The sequence below is a fragment of the Cervus elaphus genome, chromosome 14 (assembly GCF_910594005.1).
Source record: "Cervus elaphus chromosome 14, mCerEla1.1, whole genome shotgun sequence".
Classification (NCBI taxonomy): domain Eukaryota; kingdom Metazoa; phylum Chordata; class Mammalia; order Artiodactyla; family Cervidae; genus Cervus; species Cervus elaphus.
Genome location: NC_057828.1, coordinates 6,472,135 through 6,487,241, shown reverse-complemented (window position 1 = coordinate 6,487,241; position 15,107 = coordinate 6,472,135). Strand labels below are relative to the sequence as shown.

Below are 15,107 nucleotides of genomic sequence, written 5' to 3'. Positions count from 1 at the left end.
CAGAGAGAGACGAGCAGGGAAAAGAGGAAAGGGGAGGCGAAACAGACAAGAAGGAAAAAAAAAAAGGGAGGACCGTGAAGAGAAGGGAAGAAAGAAAGATCCACAACAGGGGAAGGCACACAGGAGGGAAGCTGCTTCGGGGTCCCATCTCCACCCGTGGGACGGCTGGGGGCGGGGGCCAGTGAAGCGAGAAGGGCCCACGTGTCCTAAGAGAGGGGTGAGCCCTCCGGCCTTTCCTCTGCCTCCCACTCCCACCCCGGAGGCAGCATCAGTCACCCACGGGTCCACTCTGGGAAGCCGGGGCTCAGCCCCTTTCCTTTAACCTGTGGAAACAGCCAGCCCCACATGGGGCCCTCTGCCTGACCACCTCCACAATTGCCTCTGTCCACGGTACTGAAAGCAACATTTGCAACTGCCTGAGACAAATGAACATTTTGGGGGGCTTTTATACCGAAGGTCAGTGACAAAACCATAGTATAAACCAACACAGCCACTTTCAATGTCCTGAGCAGGCTGAGGACTTTGTAGCCAAAGCTCCAGGCTGGCTGGTCCCTGGCAAAAAGTGACTCTTTAGACTGAGAGCTTCTCTCTCTCCTGGTGAAGGGTCATCAATGCTAAAGTGGGTCAGGAAATGCTGATTCATTCTGGTACCAGCCAAACAATCAGGGAACAAAAATGAAAACAAATAAAACTAAAAGATAAACCTGCAACTTGCAAACACAGTGATTCCATATGGTCCAGCATATACTTATTAATATTACAGAATCAAACACAATTTATTTTGTTGGATCACTAATTTAGATATTCCATGCTATTGCTTTATTTTAGAAATAAAGATAACCAAACAATGACGAGAAATAGTCAAGCTGACTGCATGAGAGAGATGCTGAATGACCACTTACAGCAGTGCTTCTCAAATTCTGGTGTGTTCCCAGGACACCTGGAGAGCTAATGCAGACCAGAGAGGCCCAGGACTGTCGGGCAGGCGAGGGACTGGGTGTAGGTGTGGTGCCAAGCTTGCCAGGTGATTCTGACTCCACCAGAGTTTGAGAAGCACTAATATGGAGCAGGACCGAATTTAACTCTAGGCTCCAGAACTGAGAGATATGGCTAAAGAGCAGCTAGAGTCACTCAGGCAGAGTGAGCAGGAAAGATTTCTAGGTCAGCCATGGGGACATGGTGCTTCCCAGATCCAGGCGCCCAGGGCTGTCTGGGCTCAGTGGGCTGCTGTCCTCAGCCCCTGGCCCCCAGCCCCGGGCAGGGGCCCACACACTTACTGGTCAGGACTTTGAGGTTGAATGGGTTCTTCTGCTGGATGGTGTGGGTGAAGTGGAAGCGGGCATTGCAGCTGTAGTCTGTCTGCATGTCCTGCAGCATCACATTAGAGAAATACAGGTCCCCATTATGGCCCTGGGAGACACGTTTGTCTTGGGTGATGGGCTCCATGGCTATAAGGAAGCAGGGGTACAGGGGGAAGTTAGCAGTAATGATAACAGTAATAAAAATCATCATAGTTCTGGTGATTCAACACCTACCAAGGGCCAGGTTGGGGCCAGGAGCTCCACAGTATTTGATTTAATACTATCAACCCTGAGGCAGGAATTATTCCCATTTTAGAGATAAGAAAGCAGAGGATTTAACAAGAGTTGGGTTGCAAAAGCAGTGAAGGGGAGTGGGATTTCAATTCAGACCTGTCTGCCAACCATGTTCATGCTCTGTGACCACACCTTTCATTTCCTATTCATGCCACAGAAGAGCTAACTGGCTCCCAGGCCAGAGGGAGGAAACACAATCCTTCAGATGTTCCCCAAACAGGGAGGCATGTTCACCTGTTTTATGTTTTAAACCTCCACTCATCCCCAAGAAGGAAAAAAGCACCACCGACTGTAAGATATACACCAATCAATGATGCATATCATCAATTTTAGGACACTTTACAATTTTAGAGATGTTAAAATATGAAAATGTGTGCTTTTTTTTTTTAAGGATTAATAACATCATAGGAGTGGCTAAGAATGCTGACCACATTGTCTACATTTTTTTTCAAGCACTGTATCTATAAACACAAATGACCAGGTTTCTAGGTGTAAGGTTTGTAAAAACATAAGGCTGACAACTTACTCACAGGTATCTCCTTCTTATCCCTGACGACTGCTTCTCAAGTCACCATTTCTTTTTCTTTCTCTTGAAAAGTAGTTCTATTTAATCAACTAATTTTACCATGTGACAGAAGGGGATAAGCTGAGAGAAGGAGTACCCAATCCATCCTGGGATTTGAGCTGAGGCTTGAAGGTTGCATGACATTTACCGGGCAGAAGAGGAAGGAGCTAAGAGGCTTCTAAGCAGCAGGAACAGTGTGTACTAAAGGTAAGCACCCACAGCTTGAACCGGGGAGTGGGGATGGGGAGGGCATACGAATGAAAGGATCATTTTTAGAAAAGACCAGGGAGGCCAGGTACGGATGATTATTGTAACCCAAGGAAAAGCTGATGATGGCTCATGCTAGGGAGGTGGCGGACAGAAAGGAAGAGCAGGGTCATGAGATATGCTCAGGAAGTAGGAGGAACACAACCTGGTGCAGTGTGGGGTTGAGAGGGGCTCACAAACCAACCCTCCGGCCTGTGGCCAGCTGCCTTCCCCACACATCTGCACTATGATGAGGCAAGGGTGGGGACGACTGAGCACAAAGTCATCCATTCAGGGCGGGAGGGAGGAAGGAAGCCAGGGAGATGCTCAGAGAGAGCAGTCTTCTATCCATCTTCATAATCCCCCGCCCTTTATTCTGATTGAGAACACAGGAAGAAACAGCGGGCAGTTCAGAGAGCCTCTGTCCAAAACAGTCAGGACAAACTCTGAATGAGGTACTCTGTCCTCCCTGCTCCAAACACCCTGTCTCCCCATCACTCCTTTATCTAAAGTTTCATTCCCAAATCCCTCTTCTGTCCTACGAGAAGACTGAATCAGAGCAGATCCAGGTGAACCAAAGATTGAAAGAGGCTTGGTTTCAACCTGCCTTCAACTGGCCAACTGAAAACCAGTTTGTCCTCTGACCCATTTCTTTTTCTCTTGCTCTTATTCATCATCACAAATATTACTGAACACTTACGGTATGTCTGGTCCTATTATAAGCACTTTGGATATATTGTCATTGAATCCTCACAATAATTCTATTAGATAAATACACTTATCAGCCCTAGTGTTTTAAAAGAGGAAACTGCGGCCCAGAGATGTTAAACAAGTTGCTTGAGATCACACAGCTAAGAGTAGCCAGGCTCAATGGTGAGCCCCAGCAACCTTTCTCTGCAAATCCTGTGTTCTCAGTCACATGGCCACTTTATATCTGTTCTCACAAGTCAAGGTTGTCTAGCCTTGGGAAGACCCCTTCCCATTTAACACTCCCTAAGATTAAAATAGAAATAAAACACCAGGCCCCGGAGACTTACAGCTGCTCATCCAGAAGATGACTGGGGATGGAAGCCCAGGTGGGGGGTTGCACTGGAGTGTCAAGGGGGCACCTTCTTGAACCACGACGGGGTCTAGGTTTTCCTTGGGCCACAGCGGGGATTCTGGGGAGAAACAAAGGAGCATTCTATGAGGGTGATGGCTGGGCTGGGGCACGGAGCAGGGTTAGAAGGTGGCAGCAAGGAGGGCAAAGAGAAGAGGAAATGGGAGAACAAAGAAGGCCCGAGAGAGGGACAGGGTCTGTGTGTCCAAGTGAGGGGTGGCCTGGAGAGGCAGGAGAGGCCTTTCCTCAGACTGAATGAACACACATCTTTCAAGGCTCTTCTTCCCTGACTGGTGCCAGGAGGGGTCAGTGAGGTTGTTCCACAATGGTTTGGAAACTTCCTTTCCAAGGAACCTTTTTGAGTTGGGGGAGGTGCACCCCTGCCCAGAGGCCAGGCACGCAGATCCCCCAGGTAGCTGCAGGCCAAGGGTGGGCGGCCCTTCTGGAATGACCCTCCACACCCTGCCCTCCACCGACCCAGCAGCGGGGCATCCTGGGCCTGGCCCACGCACTCACTGGACACCTGCAGGCGAATCCGATTGGACAGGGCCGTGCCGAATTTGTTGCGGGCAAAGCACTGGTATTCCCCCTCATACTCCTCGGGCCGCCCGCCACTGCGGAAGTCGATCACCAGGGTCCCAGACCGCCTCCTCATCGACACCCGGGGGTCCTTGGCGATGTTGAAGAACTTGCTGTTGCGCGTCCAGTGGAAGCTGCGGACGATGCGGGGTTGGGGGGAGTATAGGGTCAGGGACAACCAAGAGTAGGAGGGAGGGCTCTGGGCTCCCAGCTCTAGGCCAGAATCTCAGGGCCCTAGACTGGGACTCGGGCCGTAACCATTCCTCCAGACCAGTGGGTCCCAGCCTGGCTGCGCAGCAGGACTTTCTCAGACACCTGATAAAATGCTGGGTCCTGGGTCCCACCCAGGTGAGTCTCTGAGGGGGTCCCTGAAAGGAGCTGTGCCACCCAACCGAGGCTGGGAGTCATGACTGCCAGTGAGAGATACCAAGCGGCTGTGGGGGACTGTGCTCTTCGGAAGAGTAGGCAGCAATTCTGGTTTTTTAAAATCCAGAGTCAGCGGCTATTCCCACCGCTAAGCATTCTCAACCTCCAACTAGGAACCCCAAACCAAATTCCTATTCCACCGGCCCCAACACATCAGGGAGCCGGCCCTGCTCCGCCTGTGTCATTATTTGATAACCCACTCTAAATCAAAGTGAAACGGCCCCGGGTTATTTGTGTGCTGCTCAGCGGATGTAGATTGTAAATGGCGGCTGTGCGGTCGCTCAGCGGATGTAGATTATAAAATGGCGGCTGTACATTACAACCCCAGAGGAGCAGTTTTAAAGTACAAAGTAGCCTTAATAAAACTGAGCCCTAGCATGAAGAGACTAGAACATCCTCTGTTTCTCTGGGGGGGCGGACATATGTCTGCCCAGGACACAGCCTAAAAGAAGCAGGGACAACAGCAGCTTCTTGGAATCCCAGTCACTGCCCTGCAAAGGGCTGTGGGAGAAAGACCAACTCTGAGAAGCGAGGTCAAGATACCCTGCCGGAGACTCCTGCTTCTTCATGGGCAAGAGACGCCCTGCTTGCTTCTGGGATCGCAGCTTTAGGCCAGCCCACGGGCACACCCACGGAGGGAGGCAGAAGCAGGGTGCCAACCCCTTGAGGCCCTGCCCACCTCACGTCTCCTGCTGACAGACACACACTACATGAGGGCCTGTCAGGTCTGGGTACAAGTTCCCCATGAGGATGCTGGAAGCTCCAGCCTGTGGCCGCTGCTTTGAAGAGGGTGGGCGTTCCCATCCCCAGTGCTTATCACTTGGTAGAAGTTATCCCTGGTCTGGGGTGTCAGAGGCCTGGGGTTAAGTACTTGACATCTCTGTGCCTCCATTTCACTTCCTCTCCACAAGGACACGGGTCCTTCCCTGAAGGGCAGTGAGGTGGGCGAACAGTGTGAGGAACAACATTTAACAGAGCCTGCCATAGGAGGTTTGCAATTCATGTCTGCTGATATCTCATATGATCTTGTGTGTGTTAGTTCAGTCGTGCTGACTCTTTGCGACCCCATGGATTGTAGCTCAGCAGGCTCCTCTGTCCATGAAATTCTCCAGGCAAGAATACTGGAGTGGGCTGCCATTTCCTTCTCCAGGGGATTTTCCTGACCCAGGGATCGAACCTGGGTCTCCTGCATTGCAGGTAGATGTTTTACCATCTGAGCTACCAGGGAAAGTGAAAGTGAAGTCGCTCAGTCGTGTCAGACTCTTTGCGACCCCATGGACTGTAGTCTACCAGGCTTCTCCGTCCATGGGATTTTCCAGGCAAGAATACTGGAGTGGGTTGCCATTTCCAGGGAAGCCCATCATTAAATCTTGATATGCACATACATAAGCAGAGACGAACTCAGGATGGAAGATTCAAGTTAGCGCAAAGAGGAACTTCCTGTAAGCTAAGCATCAGGTGGATGCTGGAAACATAAAGCAGTGGGAAGAATGTTATATTCAAAGTCAGAAAACTTCATATCTAGTCCTGGCTTTTTGGTATGAACTGAAGCCAGTTAAGTTTTCTGGCCCCCAGATTCCTCATCAACTACATTTCCTAGTTATCCAAACTGTACCTTGTGTCTAGTAGGTGCCTAGTGGACACTTTATGAATGGATTTCTCAGCTGCTTCAAACTATCATCAGGCTCAGGGGGAAGGGGGCAGTTTCAATGCCCTTTTTGCCGGTCCTGTTCCCTCCACCCAGCTTGGATTTACCTGCTGTGCACTCACCTGGGGGCAGGGTTCCCCTTGGCTTCACACTCAATCAAGATGTTGTCACGGGGATCCACAATGTGGTCCTTCACTGACTGCTTGGTGATGGTCGGGGGCTGGGACACTGCAAGAGCACACACAGTGAGCAGTCAGGGCTGTGGGGACCTGCCCTTGGGGAACGGCTGAAATTAAGAGCCTCAGGAGTCACCCAGACAACCAGGCCAGCAGCGGTGAGCAGTGCCCCGTTCTAGAGACCCAACTGCTTAAACAGGGCTGCAAGAAAGGGCATGGTGTGTCAAGGACTAAGTATAAGAAGAACCCCTTTACGTTCTCATCTTTATGAGAAACTGAAGGCCAGGCTTTTGGTTTACTCATTCTTATCTTCTAATGCTTAGTACAATGTCTAGTGTACAACAGTTCTTGATGAATGTTCATTGAATGAATAAAGGAACCCAAAGCAGCTCGATTTCCAGAACCTAGTTGCCATGATGGTTCTGAGCCCTGTAGGATCAACAGTTGGCCAAACTGTGGTGAGGCTGAAAGCCACTTTAGTCCCCGGAGGCCTTCCCAGGGGCTTGTCTGCAGCCAAAGAGCCAGCTCCAGCCCCAAGCTCTGAAGTCCTCCACGACACTGCCATGCCAGCCACTGGAGGAAAGGGGGGCAGCGGTCCTTCCAGAAGCTGCTAGTACCACCTCTTGGCCTTCTCCCATCCCTTCTTACTGCCCGCCACCTCCCAGAGGCACAAGCACAGACAGGCACCCCGGGGACTTACGCTCATTCTGAATGCTTGCTGTTAGTTCCCGATGGGTTAGCATTGTGAGGGGAGAAAAGAAGACAACAGTTATCAGTTATCGGCCATGACTGTCACCCAGGTGGCCTCAGGCCCCGGCCTGCAGGGGGAGGGGGAAGAGGGTTGGGGAGGCCAGTGTCGGCTCTCCTCCAGCTTCAGAGCTCTGTGGGAGAGCCAAGCCGGGGTGGGGACAGACCCAGCGACGCTTCATGGAGAAGGCGACGCCTCCCCCAGGGGACCAGACTGCACAGCTGAGCAAATGACCAGCTGCTGACCAAATGATTTCCAGGGAAATCTGCACGTCAGAACTGGCAATGCTGCTCAAAAGAGGCTGGGGTCTGAGGATGCCACTCGTCATCGCCTGATGCCTGAGAGGAAAGCAAGCTCCTTAGCCAAGGGTGCGAGGGTGGGGCTGGAGGCCCGTGGAAGGGGTGGAGCTGAACCACTGCTGCGGGGTGAAGCCCAAGGGCCAGTCAGGTCCACAGCCTCATTGCTCCCTCTTCACCTTCTTCTTCACACCTGAAAGCATCTTCCCACTGTCTCCTCCTCTGCCATCCTTTGGAAAACTCGCGGGAAGGATGAATTATTGTCATCTGCTCATGGCAGAAGTACTCTGTTCTATGGAAATCCTGCTTCTGAACAACTGTGGAGATGAAGCAGAACCCACCACTCCTTTCTGTGCTTTTTACAAGGAGGGTAAAGGTGGCATGGATGTGCCTCTGTTCATGCACAGGAGTGTTGGGGTGTGGGCCTTTCACACTTTAATCAGCATGAGAATCCCCTGTGGGGGTTGTCAGGTAAAAACTTGGGCTCTGACTAAGTAGGTCTGGGTGGGTCTGAGCGTCTGCGTTTCTGACAAGCAGCCAGGTGACTCTCGTGCCTGTGGTTTGCAGGCCACACGGTGAACAGCAAGGTTTTAGAGGGTTTACTCTTTGTGCGGAGAAGGGTTTGGTGAAAATTTCTCTGCAGAGAAGAGAACACATGTCGCTGTAACTTTCTAAGATGTCTTTTCCTCACAGTTACATCACTATATATATTACATGATTACATTACTGTAGGCCACTCTTATTTCAGGCTGGTGGAGAGGTCAGCCACTGCTGGTGTGGTGAGCTGATCTTTTCCAAGTGAGCGCTCCCTGGGGGAAGGCTGAGCCACGATGACCTCAAAACTTTCTGACTTGATCAGTGAGATGTGCAAGAGGAGATTAGAAGCTCTGAGGGGGGCAGCCTGGAGAGGGCAGAGTTAAGACAGGACCAAAGACACAGGAGGAGCCACAGGGGAGGGAAGACCGAGAGGGGAGGTGGGGGGAGCAGGGACGAGGGCCTGCTACACACTGCCAAGAAGTGAAAATCTGGACAACAAAGCTCATGAAAAGGTCCAAAGGCATTCTTTCAGTGGGCTGGCGGTGTGTGGCCTGTCCACGGATTAAAAAGAAATTTTATCTGCTTTAACATGTGCCTGGGGCGACCTTGGCAAGAAACAGAAAAGGAAAGACAAGCCGAGGGGAACAGCAGAAATCTTGGTTTCTGAACACAGGCTCTAGAGAGCTCACCACTGCGGCATGTTCAACCATCTATGACTCTCCTGCTAGGACCCAAGAAAAGTAACTCTGCAAAGCCGGGGGCACTGGGCAGGGAGGGAGGGGGAAGGGCCATGGTCAGGAGCAGCAGGGCTGACCCCTGACCCACCCCCCCCGGCTACCAGCCCGGGCCCCTGGTTACTCCATCTCAGGACACATCTGACGTCTTTTGGGTTCTCAAATCCAGTTGAGGGTGCTGCCTCACCCCGGATGGGAAGCCTAACACAGGGTCTGCTTTGCCCATGTGGGTTTCAAGTCTCTTTTACACATAGGCCAGTTCAATGGAGACAGCCTGAGATGTTGCTGAGGGAGTGTCCGGTTCTTGAAAGGGAAGTCGACTCAGTTAAGGTCCCACAGGAAGTCTGGGGCAATGTATTACAGCAAGGAGAATCAACTCTCCCACTGCTGGTCAGGAGCTCGTTTCTCATATCCATTCTCGGCTGGAGAGGTGAGCCAGCCAGCGGGGGCCCTGGCACTCTGCTCCCCTTGACATTCTGGACAGAGCGTGGGGGAGTGGAGGCTCTCTGCATCCTGCCCCCAGCCTCACGCTGACATCTGGCCAGGGGCCTCTTAAGAAGCTACTTGCCTAAAGAGGTAATGGCACCTGCAGCCGCCACGTGCGGCCAAGGGATTTATCACAGGGACACGGTCAGCCAGAGGACACGCCGCCATAGCGGGAAGACAGCAAGGACAGCCTGCCCAGGGACAGGGTGCCCGTCACCACCTAGGCCTGTGCACACCCCGCCCCTCTCTCCTATGGGACCTGCTGGGTGGCGATGCTCTTTCACTTCCAAGCGGGAGGAAAAGTCCTCCCATGGGCTCTGCAGGGAGCGAGACAGACGCCCGCTCAGTCTGCAGGGTTTCTGTATTCATGAACCCCTTTCCTTTCCGTGGCTCTGACAGTCCCTGGCACCCCCGCCCCATGGAGGATGGAGTCAGTGTGCATGCGCACTGTCGAGGCCACCACAGCCTCACGCCCTGGCACGACAGTGAGGAGGGAGCGTCGCTCCTACCCCGCTGCCCTCCTCCATGGGTCCCTAGGGGAAAAATGCCAAGTTCCTTGATGCAGGGAGGGAGATGGAGGGGCAAGCTGCCAGCAGACTCACTTTTCTGGCAAAATCACTCTGATGGATGGGGCAAAAGCAACCCTTTGCTTTTTCCAAAGGTCACGCTGTTCTGCCTGGGTGGGGGGTGTGCATGTGACTCTGTTGGCAGAGCAGCGGGAGTGGGAAGCCTCATGTTCAGTGAAGGATTGTGCTGTGGCCTGGGCTCTGCTCTAGGACACCTGCTGCGCCCAAGCTCCCCGAGGCCCAGATGATGCCCCCCAAAGGGGAAGTGAGCAGAGGACACTCCGGGCAGCCTGTGGCTTGAGCCCCTCCACACCCCCAGCCAACATACAGAGAAAGCTGAGGGTGTTCCCGCTGCCTACAGTGAGCAAAGCTGCGTGAACACAGGGGTGTGGGTGCCTTTCCTGCCTTTTGCAACAACACGGATGGACCCTGAGGTCAACGCTAAGAGAAATTAGTCAGACAGAGAGGGACAGATACTGTGTGTTCTCACTTACATGTAGAATCTAAAAAAAATCCAAATCAAAGGAACAGAGTAGGATGGCGGCTGCCAGGGGCTGGGGTGGGGGAAGCAGGGAGACGCAGGTCGAGGGGCACAACTTCCAACTACGAGATGGGTGAATTCTGGGGATCTTGTGTATAGCATAGCGACCACTGATAACTGTGCTATATGGGGCTTCTCTGGTGGCTCAGAGGGTAAAGCGTCCGCCTGGAATGCGGGAGACCCCGGTTCGATCCCTGAATTGGGAAGATCCCCTGGAGAAGGAAATGGCAACCCACTCCAGTACTCTTGCCTGGAGAATCCCATGGAGGGAGGAGTGTGGTAGGCTACAGTCCATGGGGTTGCAAAGAGTCAGATACGACTGAGCAACTTCACTTTTCTTAGATACTTACAAGCTGGTACAGGAGATCTTAGAAGTTACCAGCACACACCCACAAAGGTAACTTTTTTTCTGAGTTCTGCACCATAAATAAACATTTTTATGTCAGTAATATGTCAATAAAGCTGGAGCTGGGAAAGCCTGACCTTTCCCCAGCCCCTTCCACTGGGTGAGATGGAAGGACCGGCTCAGATCGTCTGGGAGGCATCTACCCTGCTGGGCCCGGGGGCAGGGTAAACCCTGACTGATGAGCGCCTCTTCCCAGGGCACCTGGGTGCCCTCTGAAGGGCCTGCCTCACTCTCGTCTTGCATTCGTCTTTCGCAGACTCAGGCTGGAGGTGGCCACGGCCACTGTGCCTGCAGCAACCAGGGAGGCGCAGGCGGCAGCGGGAGCTTCCTGTTGACACGGCCGGGGACAATGGGAGTGGCTCTGCAGAAGGCCTTCCTCGTTAAGAAAGACACCATGGTCACGTCCTGGCCCTGCCTGGGTGAGCTGGAGAAAACAGCTTCATTTCTCTGCCTCTCAGAGTCGGCCAAGGATGACACCGACTTCATGGATGGGCTGTGAGTCACCGGAGATGTGCCTGGAGAGCTCTGAGCTCTGTCAGGCACGAGGCAGCTACTATTCCAGGCAGACCCAAGATGAGCTGAAGAGGGCAGGCTAACAGAGGCGGGGTGTGGCACGTGGTCCAGAATGGGGGGCCAAGGGTCCCAGTGAACACTCAGGAAGATGTCCTCTAGGCCCTCCTCGGGGGCCTGGCAGCTCTGCCCCACGGCTGGTGCTCTGCAGAGACTGGCTGTGGGGTCCTGCCCACGGCCCCTGAGCTTTAGGATCCAGATTCCTAAGACAGACGTCAAAGCCCTCGGGTCACAGGTTCACCCTGCAGGAACCCCTCGCCCACTCGCCCCGTGGATCAGAGAGGCAGACAAGTAAGCAAGAAGTGGCAGAAGGGAAACGAGCCTTTACCGCTTCCTGCGTAACCCAGTTTCCTCCTCAGCCCCGCTCTCCAGGGAGGTGGCCTTACCACGCTCCTTATTAGACTGTCTGCCTGGGGCCGTTAATCAGAAACCATCCCTGAGCCAGTAGTGCAGACGGTCTCCGTGGGAACAGTCTCCTTCACAACCGCCCTCTCCCTCCCTCCCTAAGGGTGTGCGCGCATGCACACACGCGCACACACACACATGCACACACACGCACATGCGCGCGCGCACACACACACGTACACAGGTTGGGGCCATCAGGAGGGCCATAGGGGCCCTGGCCATCTTGTTCTGGGTCCAATTACAGTTTCTCCTGGCCTTCTACACCCAGAAGTACCCCCTCCTTTGGGCAGCTGTTACTGGTGAAGTGTAGGCGGGAGGTAGCAGGAAGCTGAAGTACTTGTAACTTTTCTCTAAGCTGTGCTAGCTCCAGGCCCCAGAGGCTGGCTCTGGAGAGCTCAGTGGGGACTTCTTTGAGGCTGTATCACTCTCCCACCCCTCCCCAGACACCTGTTGCCTGGAGAGAGTCCAGGTCAACACTGGCATCACATAGGTCCCATCTATTCCTCGAAGCAGGAACAGGGGACAGAGGTGGTGTGTCCATATCATAGCTCTGGGCTGCCCAGAATTCCTGGCAGAAGAGTCAGAATTGTAGCAAAGGTGGCACCCATCTCAATACAGGGCCAAGGATCACGGCTGCCAGTCAACGGGCCACTTACAAATGTAACACCAGATATGGCTGGTGGAGACACGGCTGCCAGATCAGCATTTTCATCTTGACTTTATGATCTTGATGGCCAAATAATGTCCCACCATAGGAAGCAGATGCCATGGATTTCACTTTTCAACTTTGCCATGGGAAAGTTGAAAACAAACAGAAGGAGTTCATGCTGGATTTTCCCAGTGACACTATAATGGGGTTCTTTATTTTAATGGCTCACTTAGCCACAGTCTTTTGCAAAAGTCACCCCCTTCACAACTCTCCCCAGGCCATCTGTCCTCAGCACTTCAGCCAAGAGGACCTGGCTATGAGAAAGGCAAACCAGGGCTGTCCACTGTGCTTGGCCCCTAGAAACTCTGCTCTGATAGGTTCGTCAAGATCACAGAGGGATGAGGGAGGGGTGTGGAGGGAAGGACTCCCCAGTGACGCTCGGGCTTCCAGACTCTCAGCAGGCTCCGGGCAGCGACCAGCACAGCCCCGGCCCTGAGAGATGGCCTGGCGACTCCAGGTCCCAGGTTCCCAAGCATGAGCTCGCCCAGGTTGATCCTCTGGAGGAAAACCCAGCTCTGAATCCAGAAGCCACTGCTTCTGCTGTCCCCGCCTTCTCTGAACGGTCCTCACTCTCCCCGCCCCTCCCCGCTCCCCCGACTCCTCTGCCCCCAGTCAGCAGATTCCAAGTGGACAGGAGACTCACGGTCCATGGGAATCTCGATGGCCCCACTGAGGCTGAGCGCGCAGAGGAGGATGGCTGTGCAGGCCCAGGGCGGCGGTGGCCCGGCCATCCTGAGCACCGGGCCTCGCGCCCCGTGCCCCAGCCCGCGAGGTCTCGCTGCCTCCAGTCGCTGGAACTGATCCTCCCGGACGGAGTTCAGCTGCGGAAAAAAATATGATGCCAAGTGAGTGTTCCCTGAACTCCTGGTCCACTCTAGCAATCCGACAGAGCCTTGAGGATTCAGGGTCCCCTTGATTACAGACCTACATTCTAATACAGAGTTTTTTTTAACCTTGTACTATCGGCTTTTGGGACCTGACAATTCTTTGCGTGGGGACTGTCTTGGGTATTGTAGGGTGCTGAGCAGCACCCCTGGCCTCTGCCCACGAGACGCCAGGAAGGCCCACTCCTGCCCTCAACTGAAGATGTCTGCAGAATCGCCAACCATCCCCTGGAGGGAGGGCAAACCACCCCCAGCTGAGAACCAGTTTTCTAGAAGAAAAGACAACTCTACATAGAATAGTCGTGAAAACACACTGGCTCTCAGGCCCAGCACCTGGAAGGTGTCATGCGCTGTTAGGTGCTCAGTCGTGTCCGACTCTCTGCGACCCCATGGACTGTAGCCTGCCAGGCTCCTCCGTCCATGGAATTCCCCAGGCATGGGGATCCCCAGGGTTGCCATGCCCTCCTCCAGGAGTTCTTCCCAACCCAGGACTGAACTCGGGCCTCCTGTATTACAGACAGATTCTTTACCGTCGGAGCCACCAGGGAAGCCCCATGCACTGCGCCTGTAGGAAACACACCTATCTCACAGCCTTTCTGACCCACGTGTGATGAGGGGGCCTGAGGCTGAGTGTGTCCGGGTTAGCGGCATAGAGACACGATCACAACGCTGTCCTTTGACCCGGAGACGGGGAGAGCGAAGGAGGCAGTGGTGCGGGGCAGTGGTTGGGTTAAGTGGAAACTTGGTTGCCCGGGAGAGTTTGTAAATGAATGATTTCTGCAGATACTTTGTGCAGCTAACTATTTGGCAGTGGTCCCTGACGCTGTCCCTTTAGGGATAATGGCAGTGCGGATATGACAGCCCAGGACAGAAGGCTCCAGAGAGTTGGGAGAAAAAGCAACATTCATGACAGCATGATGCTCACACCCTCAAGCACAAGCCATCGTTCCAGGGCTGACAGGGGTAAGGGCTAAAAATGCCTGTCCAAGGCGCCTGGGATGGCCCTGGAGAGAAAAATCCTCCCCCTGGTCCTGAGAGAGAAGAGCAACAGTGGCCTACAGCTGAGTCTCAAACACCAACTTTTAAACTGCCTGAGGCTCTGCAACACGGAGTCTTAAAAAGTGGTCCAGTTTGCTGTTCTATCATGGGGCCAAACAAATCACAGAGGACAATGGAAGCAGTTTCCCCACAATTCCTCTGGCTTTTCTGGATGAGTAGTCTCCTAGCAAATGGACACACTGTTTAAAACAATTTGGCAGCAATGTGAAGCCTTGATATCACCCACACACTCCTGCAAGCTCCTATGTATCCTGACTGAGGGAGCAGGTGATCCCTTGTGCCTGAATGTGGGCAAACCAACGGAAGCTGATACCAGTTCCTAACCTCATGTGTATTTCTGGACTCCTTTCCTTGTCTGCTGTCTCCTTTCCCACTGCTTCTTCCTTGGTGTTGGCCATCATTGTTTACATCATTTACTGCAACAGCTTTCTAAGTGGTCTCTCCCCACTTCTGCTCTTTCCCCTGATTCATTCTCCACCTATAACCAGAGCACTTCTCAAAGCAAATCAGTTCAGTTCAGTCGTTTAGTTGTGTCTGACTCTTTGTGACCCCGTGGACTGCAGCACACCAGGCCTCCCTGTCCACCACCAACTCCAGCCTACTCAAGCCCATGTCCATTGAGTCGGTGATGCCATCCAACCATTTCATGCTCTGTCGTCCCCTTCTCCTCCTGCCTCCAATCTTTCCCAGCATCAGGGTCTTTTCCAATGAGTCAGTTCTTCACATCAGGTGGCCAAAGTATTAGAGCTTCAGCTTCAGCATCAGTCCTTCCAATGAATATTCAGGACTGATTTCCTTTAGGATGGACTGGTTGGATCTCCTTGCAGTCCAA

At 53.3% G+C, this 15,107-nt stretch overlaps 1 protein-coding gene across 23 annotated transcripts in view; it reads right to left on the bottom strand.

Moving 5' to 3' along the window:
* Positions 1 to 15,107, bottom strand: part of NFASC (neurofascin) — a 197,746-nt gene that overhangs the window by 62,398 nt on the left and 120,241 nt on the right. For 16 of the 23 annotated variants that reach the window (XM_043923838.1, XM_043923844.1, XM_043923850.1 and 13 more), the window contains 6 exons: positions 12,976 to 13,153; positions 7,035 to 7,052; positions 6,281 to 6,386; positions 4,022 to 4,218; positions 3,444 to 3,566; positions 1,278 to 1,448 (listed from right to left, as the gene is read on the bottom strand). In XM_043923838.1, coding sequence (XP_043779773.1) covers positions 1,278 to 1,448; positions 3,444 to 3,566; positions 4,022 to 4,218; positions 6,281 to 6,386; positions 7,035 to 7,052; positions 12,976 to 13,153 — 793 coding nt within the window. The remainder of the gene's footprint in view (positions 1 to 1,277; positions 1,449 to 3,443; positions 3,567 to 4,021; positions 4,219 to 6,280; positions 6,387 to 7,034; positions 7,053 to 12,975; positions 13,154 to 15,107) is intronic. The other 7 variants (XM_043923839.1, XM_043923852.1, XM_043923855.1 and 4 more) reach the window with 1 other exon arrangement.